The sequence below is a fragment of the Gadus macrocephalus genome, chromosome 14 (assembly GCF_031168955.1).
Source record: "Gadus macrocephalus chromosome 14, ASM3116895v1".
Taxonomy (NCBI): Eukaryota; Metazoa; Chordata; class Actinopteri; order Gadiformes; family Gadidae; genus Gadus; species Gadus macrocephalus.
The window spans coordinates 6,659,622-6,671,001 of record NC_082395.1 but is presented as its reverse complement, the minus strand read 5'-3'; the positions used below and the strand labels follow the sequence as shown (position 1 = coordinate 6,671,001).

The 11,380-nt window shown below is 42.8% G+C and overlaps 1 protein-coding gene across 1 annotated transcript in view; it reads left to right on the top strand.

The window, feature by feature from the left end:
- The first annotated feature begins 1,307 nt into the window (after positions 1-1,307).
- The window catches only part of galnt2 (UDP-N-acetyl-alpha-D-galactosamine:polypeptide N-acetylgalactosaminyltransferase 2), a 35,094-nt gene continuing 25,021 nt past the window's right edge, over positions 1,308-11,380 (top strand). The window contains 2 exon segments of the mRNA XM_060071755.1: positions 1,308-1,353; positions 1,356-1,588. Of these exon segments, the coding sequence (XP_059927738.1) occupies positions 1,323-1,353; positions 1,356-1,588 (264 nt within the window). The 5' untranslated portion in view covers positions 1,308-1,322.

Here is an 11,380-nt window from a genome sequence, read left to right as displayed (position 1 = left end):
ATCTTCAGGAGAGTACGATACATATTCACTGTCTTGAACACATTGCGATGATGTTATATTAAGACCCAAGGATAGGCCTATACAATAATATAGTCTAATTTTGATTTAACATTACAACAGATATTGCCTACTGAGGTGCAATGTTTATGTCCTGTTGACTTCCACATGTGGGCCTATTTTAGGTTGGAAAAATATATAGTGTGGCATCCCGCCACGTGGTCCTCGGCCTGGACGGACCGGGGTACCGTGGAGGACGGGGTGTACCACCCCCACCCACCAGCCGGTGATGGAGAGCAGCCCTTTCGGCACCCCAATCAGGGTGATTGGGGGACACCTGGCCGAAAGCACGGGAGCCATTTTAAAAGGAGGCACAGCACAGCACGGCTCGGGTGCAGGAAGGAAGGGCTCGTGGCAGCGAGAGAGCCTAGAGGCCCACGGAGGCCCTAGAGACAGCGACTCCTTCTTTGGGGTGATTGTTTCAAGTTGTTTGTTGAATAAATGCCTGAAATGGCTTTAACCCCAATGCCGAGCGAGTTTTGTCAGTGGATTCCGGCTCAACCGAGCACCGGGATACCACAATATATACTACTCCACTTAGTCCACATTGTATTGCATTCATTAGAAACATGTGCATTTCTATGTCTGCTGCCATATTAATTTAATGTGTCAGAATTTACACTGTTCCAAGTACAAATTAATTTCCATCATCTTCTAAAGTGCCTCTGGCTGTAGGTCAGAAGATTGTAATGATCTGCAGGACAGAGAAGCTAATTGTGCAAGCTGTAGCCAGAGAGGGTTCAGGCAGAGATGAAGGTTAGCAAGGAATGCAAATATGTTTCTTTTTCTTTTAACCTACATTGATTATTAATATGTGGGAATTATCTTGTTGACCATGCCAGGGTAAGTTATCTCACTCAGTAGCAGTAGTCTTGGCACAAAGAAAGAAATAAAGAAAACAAGTTAACAAATTAGATGAAATAGGCTTGATGGGAAAATGATATTGTTTTTGATTGGTGTCTGCATGCAATGTTAAACCTAATTAATTTAGACCTGGACTTCTAGTGTTAAATTAATAACTGAATGCATCCACATAGGTGGAACTTCCCAGATCCATTACTGCCGAATCACTCAGAAATATTTCAACAACCGTTCCCCTATCCTCTCAGCAAGCGTCGTCCCAACCCCCCACACCACGTAGTCTGGCTCAGCACGGCACAGCAAGCCACTGAACTCGGCTGCCAGATCTGGCCCTCCTCCGTGGCTGCCTCAGCCGCTGCGTGATTGGATTAGAGCGGAGTAGCCTTTCCCCTCTAACCCCGGTGATGTTGGCTGGCTGCTTCCTGCTCTCTTCGCTTGTGCTGACCGACCGACGAAGCCTTCCGAAGCCGCACGGCGAAGCGTCCTGAACAGCCAGCCAGGACGAACCGTTGCTAACAGCGAAACCCGAAACCCGCACATCTTGACACTCAAGACAAAAAAAAAACAGTCCGCGATGAGGAGGAAATCGAGAATACAGTTGTGTTTTGCAGTGCTATGGGTTTTGGGAATAGCCTATTACTTCTACTCGGGGACATCGTTGAGTCGAAAGGTAGGATTGCCTTTGCCTGCCTGCTTTTTCTGAATGCATTAAACATCACAACCTGTAAGCCAGAATCCCACTGATGTACGGACGTTTTCCTGCCTCTGGTAAATATGGTGAATTATAACCTATATTTGCCTACAAAGATGGGAGGCATGCATATGGGCCTTTTTATTATCAGTGGAAGAGCATTGATTTTCCTTTTTGTCGAAATCTAATGTGGGCAAGGGCAGTAGAGTAGCGGTGCTGGGCTAGTTTACACTTACCGATCCCCCGCTGTTCCGAATGCCTTTCTGTGACATTAAAGTGCATTTAAGCATTTAAGCATTTTTTAAGATGCAAATTATGTGCCTCTTCACACAAACGCCTTTTGAATTCCCCAAACACACTTGATAAGATGGCCAAACCACTGACTATTAACCGGCTTGTCTGGCACACCGGGCCGGGCGCTTTGGACTGTGGAGCACGTCATCATAAGCCACTGCAAGCAACAGCAATGGCATTGAGGAAGTATGCATTTTTATGTCACGGGGATGTGACATCTACACAGGGTTTTACTATTGTTTGATAGTTATGATCGTTAGTCTAGAAGGCTTTCCAACGTTTTCAGCTTTTCACTAAGTCGTCTTTAAAATGCTTCTTGGGTTAAGCAATCAAGTAGGCGACTACCTACTCTAACATGGACACACTGTACTTTATGTATGAATAAGTTCAAAAAGGGACTAAACGTCCCTACGCTTTATAATACACTTGACAATTTAAACAAGGCTTTGCAAATTGTTTTGCTATTGTTATTCTATCTTTTGTAATGATTTTAGTCAGAATCCAAACTTTGCCATGTATGTTTACTCCAATGTTTAAATTGTTGTGCAGAATAAATAAAGTACACACAAACAGAGGTGTGCTGTTTATATAAGTACATATATTCCAGATACAGACCTTAAATATTGCTGGAATATTTAACCCAGGGTGTGTGGGTGTCTGTGTGGGTCTCTGTTTGCACAGGATATTAGTTATCCCTACCTCCTCGATGTGTGTATGTCTGCGTGTGCGTTTTTTAATCGTCTTGTACATATAACACCTGCCTGTTATCTACTTCACTGTTTGCTTTGCTTCAGTCAACCAAAGCTGTTCTTTTGCTTTTCCATTAACTTGATAAGTGTGTGTGTGTGTGTGTGTGTGTGTGTGTGTGTGTGTGTGTGTGTGTGTGATTTGTTCATATTTGTTCATTTTGTGCTTATTTATTTAAACCAAAACTAAGAAATTTCACCCTCCGTACAACGTTTCATGACTCAAATTGACCTTGCTTTTAAACCGTCTAGAATTCTTGACTTTCGTTGATAAACGCAACACAAAGATCCAATCACTTCCATTCCCTAGCATAATGCTATCCGCAAGATACTTAGATGTAGCCAGCATTCTTTCTGTTATCCTGTCAGAAAATAAAACAGAATATGTATAAAAAATGACGATTAATAACTTGACTCTAAAGTTGTATACAATTCACACAAATGCTGTTTTTAAATGGTCAGTCAATCAAGGAGATGGAGATTCAGGTGTTTGTGCCTGTTCAGCATCGATGAACATTGCCCCTGGTAAACAACCCGTCGGTTTCACCTCACTCTAGTCGCTATCGCTTATGGTGTGTAAGGTATTTAATAGATCCTCCGCTTGGTTTATGTTTTATGGGCTGAACGGAAATGCATTTCCTATCAGTGGACAGTAAACTAGAAGTTATCTTGTCACACATAGGCTCTGAGTGCCAAGTTGCCTGAAGTAATTACGTTTTTGGCTGAAAAATGCCCTGTTAGACAGTAAGCACGGTATAGCCTTTCATGATAACATCTTTGTGAGCTTTGCTTAAGTGTGGTGGTGGCATATCGAAATGTCACATAATGGCTTTGAAAATAAATAATCATTTTTGTATTTTCTGTCATTGAATTACAAACCTGCTTTGTGTGTCATATTAGAATCAAATGGAACAATATGTTCAGACTGGAGGTAGGCAGCCAGGGCCACGCCACCAACGTGCTCTCAAATTGATTTCTCTAACTTGAAAAAATTATTGCCCTAATGAAAATGAAATTAAGTGCAACAGTTGGATTATGATGAAGTGTTTTAAGGGAAAAGGCCCAAATTGTTCACGGTGATTCACCTCTACGACAAACCTCATTTTCCAGATTGGTTGTCAATTGGATAACATCTCATGCTTGAGTTATTTTCTTGCTAATCATCAGTGTGATGACAGACAGATGAATGAGGGGAGGGGGCGGGTCCTGACCCCCCTGAGAAAACTAAGCGACACTGATTTTATCATCTACCCCCATTAAGTCACATTATAAACAATGCTTGTAATCATAATTAAATTCCATGAAATGCTGTAATCAGTGTTGCAAAGCAGCACTCTTCCATCTCTTTCTCTCCGTTGCCCTCTCTATCCCTTTCTCTGAAATGCATGGTCACCTACCAATCCTCACTCCTGCAGGGTTTCTCAACCACCTGACTGAGTCCTAGACAGAATTAATGTGGGGTCTATCTGGTCTTTGACATTACAGCCTGAGGAGTAGGCAGAAGATAGAATGATGCTAAGGCTGGCGTTGAAGCTTTCTGTAGCCCCAAGCCTGATTTCTGACCTGTCCTTGCTTGTCCAGAGCTTTGGCTTCACCAGTAGGCCCATCTGTATCTCAATGTGCCTTGGTATGCCGTTGGCATTTTCTTAAAAACCCATAGGGCGCCCCCCCCATTCACTACACTACATTCAAATACATTTATACAAGGCAAAGTGTGTGTGTGTGTGTGTGTGTGTGTGTGTGTGTGTGTGTGTGTGTGTGTGTGTGTGTGTGTGTGTGTGTGTGTGTGTGTGTGTGTGTGTGTGTGTGTGTGTGTGTGCCCTGTGGTGAGGTGACTCCTGTAATCACCAGATTACAGGAGACCACACGCACACTACTAACAAGTGCATATATTTAGGCTACATACTATTCCCCTACACACTGGGACCTGGCTCAAGCTGCTAGTCACTATTTAGTAATGGCCAACACTGCCAAACTCTGTTTCCTGGCCGGCGTGACTCAGGCAACTCGGTCCAAAACAGATGTTCAGTCTTCTGTACAAGTTTAGGATGAGTGTTACTCTTTTCCACAGGAGATGGAGCGAGCAAGATCTGTGCTGTGATATCTCCACCGGTTTTGACCATGAGCCATGGCCATGAGATTTCTAACTAGTTTAATTACACTTGCCAGGTCCCTTTTGGCCCTGTCGCTGGAGTTTTACTCCTAAAACGCTTGAGGTTCCAGATAATTCCCCTGTTTTGTACATAAAAATGGCTTGTGGTAATATGTCATACTTCCAAATCTATCTGACCAATCCAGAATTCAATGGGGTTTGAAAAAAGGAGCTGGCTTTCATGATCAACCCCCCCAATATTTTGAATATTATATATTTTTGTAATTATTCACTCCTGTGTCCCTTTTTGTTAGCCTGGGAACCAGTCGATTTATGATAGATCAAGTTTTCTTCTGGCCCTCCTCCCATTCAGATAGATTTCCAGCGGACCTGGCCCCAGTCCGGCCAATCACAACCATTTATCTCATATGGGGCGGGTTTGATACGATGACAGAGGAGTGCCCTACAAGAGCGCTGATGTTTCATAATCACCCAAGATGCATTTGGAACACATTTTGTTGCTTTGATTGCCTGTAGGTCAATACAATTGCATCCAAAGATAACGTGTTATTGCACGTCTTCTAATTGTCTGGTGATGTCAGGCTTGGAGGTTGTCAGAGTGATTCTACTCTCAACTTTCCCACACGCACGCTGGAGTTGTTTTTTGTCACTGTGAGACGGAATACGGACTGCTAAATAAAGGAGGGGAATTTGAGGTAGTAAGAGAAACAAAAGGGGGAAAAAATAAATTGCACGCTGGAAATGTAGATGTGCATGTATGTAACGATCCACGTATGAGGGGATCATGAAAGTTTAAAGGGCTTTTCATGAATCCCATTGTTATTACACACTGCAACAAGTATGAATCGTGATATTGAATCTTGTTCTAAACGGGTTCCGGGATTTTCCAGTCGTCAAACTATTTTCGGCCGCATTGTAACTTTATCAGTGTTCTCAAGTGCAATCTATCCCTGATGTACTTAATGTGAAAAACTATTTTCTTTGATTTCTTATTGTTAATTTTGTGCTTCTTGCTGCCTAACACCAGGCCTTTTACTTATCTAACAGAACTACTGTTGCGTGACATTTGTTTTTTCTATTTTTTTTTTTAATTAGTTTTAATTTTCACTCTGTTGTACTGATCTACTCCAGCTATTGCTGTTTTAGCAGGCTTATCAACAACTCCCATGAATCATAAAGTCACAATGTGTAATATTTAAACTACCTCTTGGCTTAAAAGAAAGCCCCCCGCCTACTATCTTGGAGGGGCTCAAATGTGTGTTGTGACTTTTATTTCATAATTATTCTTGAAACTCTTGATACTTACCACTTCAGAAGCAGTAATGTCAATTTGGCAGTTGTTTTTACAATTTGAAATAGAACCGTTGATTTTAGACGAAGATCGCGATTGTAGACCGAACCGTATAACGTCCAGATAACTAAAATAATTGGAGCTACATTTATCAACAATGTTAGGCTCTCAGTTAGTGTAAATGGGAGGGTTGTGAAAGCTGGAGGCGGCTTCGCTCTGCGTTGGTCTGAGAAGGAGCAGAACATCCCCTCAACTCAGGGTGGATCTATATTTAGTTTAGATACATTTCACTGTGGAAACAGACTCCTATGCAACACAAAAAAAAACTCGCATCCAGAACTGGCTGGGCCACGCGTTATATTTAGACACTTGGCGTCTCATCTTTCTGATCCATTTCTATTAAACAGCTTATCTTTTTATGTTTTATTCGTTTTTTGTATCGTATGTGTTTCTATTTTTAAACTTGAAATTAAATGATGAGACTTCGCCCGCTGAACATCCTCTTCGAAATGGACACGTATACACTTTGTAATTGACAGATTTGTCGTGTTTGGACAGAAAGACAAATGGAATGAAGGTCTGAATTCCTGACCCCTCCAGGCTAGCTTACAGAGATGTTTACTATTTTATTGGCTGCCTTCTGGGAAAGAGTACATGAGCAAATATTAGCTCCACTTCTTTATTATTAACTTAATAAAATTAATTTAATAATGAGCTTATATGAGTTGACAGACCACAGACCAGGTAGAAATGTGTGGTGGTGGTGGGGGGGGGGGGGGGGAAGACATGGATTCCTTTTTATTTTTTTTTCCTTGCAGGCACGTTGAGAGGAGCGGGCGAATCCGCTGTCAGTTCGTGTGCATGTATCAGTGATGCGCGGGTTTATCCAATAAGTGGTAGTGTACCCGCGCACCATTGGCATGTATGCGCGCTTCTCTCTGTGTGCGTGTGTGAACGAGAATGACGGGGAGAGGGAGTGCTATGCGGAGATGAATGAACAATATTTGTATATCAAAATCGCGTAATAAAAAAAAAAAAAAAAAAAAAGCTGAATACATTTGTGGCGCTCAGTGTTCATTCTGTGCCGCTGCGCCACACATTGGTCTAATGGTGCGTTCCAGAGCCCATCCAAACCAGTGGGACGAGGGACTTATCCTACCTCCAACTAAGAAAAGTGCACTGGAATGCCTGTCGAAGTGGAACATCCCACCGTCGAAGTGGAACCTCCTACTATCTTAAGCGTCTTAGTGTACCATATTAAGCGCTATATAAATTTAATTTATTATTATTATCGAACTCGGGGGTGATCGACCTACCCCCACTTCACCAAGTAGGAGCTAGTACAGTTCAGGTAGGATAAGTCCCACATCCCATTGCTTTGGATGGGCTCTGGAACGCACCATTAGTATGGGAAACACTCAATACTGGCATCATTGTTTATAGCCTAACGAGCATATCTGTACCAGCAAAAGTTTCAATTATATTGTGGGTTTAATTCCCAGACTGGCAATAGTTTTTTGTTAATGACGACTTTAATTGGTTTAGGTTTAAGGGATGGTTAAGGCACACAAAAAGGCTATCTGTGATTGGCTGTGGAAAATGCTGGCTAAGGGCTATTGTGTAATAGCCTGAGAATAACCACGAGGCACATTTAGAGGGTGTTCTGACCTAATCATTCTGCTGACTGTTTAAATAACCTTGCTGCAACATTGTGTTATAGCAAGTCTTGGTTACTATAAATGAACAAGGACTCCATTGTGTCATATCCTTGCTTTTGTGTGGGAGGGGTGTAGGGATAATGATGGTGGATAAGTCCACATAACGGCTCTGATGGCACTGTTTCATGTTGTGTGTTCACCCCCCCCCCCCCCCCAAACTATCTTCTCAGTTTGGGAGGAGCCTAGAAATATAATAATCCATACAAAATAGACCTTTGCCACACAATTCACATGATACCATAATTCAAGAAGATGACGGGGCCATTGTACGTGTAATGCTGTCATTGTTGCATTTAGGCTGTCAACGGGCCATTAGGACACACTATGTTAAATCTTGAATGATTTCTTTGTGTTATCCTGTGACACTGTGTTCAATGTGACAATGGTTGAGCTCTGCATCTTCTCCCCAGCTGGCTAAACGTCCCTGTTCCCACTTTCCATGTAGTTGTTCTATCTCCTTTTTCCTCTTTTATTCTAGCCTTCTCTCGCCCTGACTCACCCCATTCTCCTGCGCTCTCGCTCTGTGCTAGATACCGGCCCCCCTCTCCGCTCAGCTCTACCTCTTTACTGAAGTCGAAGAGAAATGTAGTCTGGTCTCTTGCCACACTTTCAAGTAATTTGCTTCAAGGGGGAACCCGGTGAAAACTGTACTGTTCATCACCTGGGACACTCGCAAACTAGCACAAGCTTCTTTTTTTCCCCTTTGCTGCAGTTTTGTTGTACGGCGTTTACTTTCCACGACCGAAGTGGGTTGAGTTGGCTTTCCTCAAGGCTTGGCCCGCGCTGAAGCACATGTGATTACTTCAGTTCCTGTCAGGATGTGTCTTGAAATAGCTGGCTGCCGGCCACCTTGTTTAGCTGACGATTGTTTTGTAGCGGTACCCCTCCTCCTGTGCACAGCGTTTGGCTGTCTAACATCATGTTAAAGGCATGGATAGAGCCTGGTCCAGCCAAACAGATGCATACAGAGACCGGTTAGGGTGCCTTAACCCCTCAGGCTCCCTGACCTTTCACCCCCCTCGCTCGTTATCTGATGCCTTGTACTTCATTCGCTCTGCAAGTGTCATATATTTTTATTATGGTACATTCATCACACACACGCACGCACACGCGCATGCACACAAACACACGCACAGAGAGAGAGAGAGAGAGAGAAAGAGAGAGAGTTTACACTTGTCCAAGCTAATCTATAAATGATTGGGGCTTAAATGGCGGTTTCGAGTTTGCTATTGGAGATCAGAGGCTCAACTTTCGCACAAATAAATAACTTGTCCTATTGCGTGTTTACGCCTCGGTTAAACTGACTCCCCCTTCAGCTGTTGTCCGCTGTGTGAGTAAAGAATTTGGTGTGCGGTCGCTGTGCCAAAGTTATATGACTTGTTTTATACCCATTCATATTAAAAATGAACCAAACTAATGACTCGGTTGTTTAGAGTGGCATTTGTAGTGGGCTACCTATATTGTAATTGAATGCAACAAAATATAGGGTTTTGAATGCACGCTTGGATGTTTTGTGTTTTTGGAGATATAGGGCCTAAAAAAAAAAAAAAAGTTTGGTTCCTGTTGGTTGTCAGTTGAGGTCATGGGTAGGTAGGGATTTATTTATTTTTATTTTTATTTTTTTTTTTTTCAGCGGCAGCGAATGATAGGTAGGTTGTTTTCATTTAAAAACGAGAAAATTCGCTCATCCTTGTACAGAATGAAGAGGTGCTGTACCAAAACGTAATTATAGTTTGCATCAAAAACATTTTTTTTTTTTTTTTTTTTTTTTTTTTATAAAGCTCATAAAAAAAATTGGGTCGCACATAAATTGACAGGGTCGGTCGGAAACCGGAACCAAACAATTTTTTTTTTTAGGCCTAGTCAATAACGTTTTGGCATAGATGGAACAGTGAAGATAGAAACAGTCCGCACAAAATGCTTTGAAAATGAAAATGTACAGAGTAGTCAAAAATCAGCCAAGCAACCCCAAATCTGTTTTGTTAGAAGTACATCAATCACCAGAGGGGGACTTTGAGCCTTGAATAACAGTGGTCCCTAATTGCGTTTCCTAGCAAAGACAGTACACTCTGAACTGCCTCATACAGGAAAGTGTACCCTTGTGTATATTGTTTTTAAATTAATGAGCTATCCCTCCTTGGCATGATGCAAAAATGTCTCCTTTTACTTGCCAAGTTAAACAACATGCTTAACTATGTATGTTTTACTATGTAATCAGACATAATGAACAGTTGTACGAGTAGTCGTTCTCCAACATAGATGTTTTAAAGGCCTGCTTCTCGATGGATGTTTCCATGTTTCACAGACCAAAATTGGGGCCAGCTGCATGCATCTGTATCAGCGAAACCTTGTCCTGCTCGAAACCACATTGATAATGCTCGGGTGGGGCTTTGTAGACCGGTCCGCTGCTAGACACTATAGAACTAGAATAGACCCCCGGCTCTCAAAATAGGCTCCAACCCATATGGATCACAAGAAAGTGGAAAGTGGTATTCTAGCTTTCACGAATGCTGAGTCGTTTTGGGCTACTCGACGCCGGCCGGTCATCAAGCTGAATCCACATCAGGGCTCTGTGAAGGCCTCACCCCTCCAGGCCACCAAACCGCCGATAATGAGTGCGCTGAATGAGGACTGAATTCGGCTGTGATGGTCATGTGGTGGGTGGGGTCTTAGGACACACATTTTGCCAACCCCCTGTTGAGTCTTGAGTGCAAAGATTAGTTCCCAATCTTTTTGATATTATTGGACCAGTCTGTCGTAGTATGGGAGCCGTGAGGTGGACTGGAACTGAAATCAAACACCCGATCTTCCTCATAACTGTCAACGCGGCTATCTGGATTAAAATTTTTATGTTAATAATAAACCCATTATTTTCTTCCTTGTAATTTTAAATGGCGTAACCTGCTGCTTAACTTTTCCCTAGAGCAACAAGTCCTGTTGTCTAAACATGCAGAAACGCAGGCTTGAAACTGTTCTTCGAAACCTTTTGTCTCAGTAGAAATGATGGGGCCTGTGTTCCTCAGAGGTGTCGATAAATCCCGCAGCTCTTATAAAGGTATACCGTGGGGACCTCAATCACGTCTCTGTGCGTTGATGTGTTTTAAAGTCGACCCTGACTTTCAAAGTCTCCTAGTGTACAGTCAGGAACCGTAGCTGAATGTCAACCTAGCCTCTTTATCATCTGGAACCAGAGAAGTCGGTGGCAACAATGGCTCGTTATACTTTCATTAATGTGCTTTATTGCTTTTTTTGATCATGCTCGACTTGCGCAGCGGGCTGCCGCCGTGATCGCTGCGCCGTGAGTGATGGTGAGGGAGTGTGGATCTCCCCGTGCTATCGGGATTAATGAGGGAGATGGCTATCTGCTCTGGGAGCCTTGGCAGCCAATCTCGGGGATGCAGTGGGATCTTCATAAATGCTTCGGCGGCTCACTCTGATTTTTAACTGGTCTAGCCGTGCTTTACTTTTTAATGGATTGGTTGTTTCTTCCGATAGCTGTGCTTAAACTTTGCCGAGACCCTTTTGCTTAAGCAGTCATCAGCTTATCAGATAAACAATTGAATGGGGAGTTGAGGAGTTTAACGCTGGGACCCAAAGGACAGCATTTGG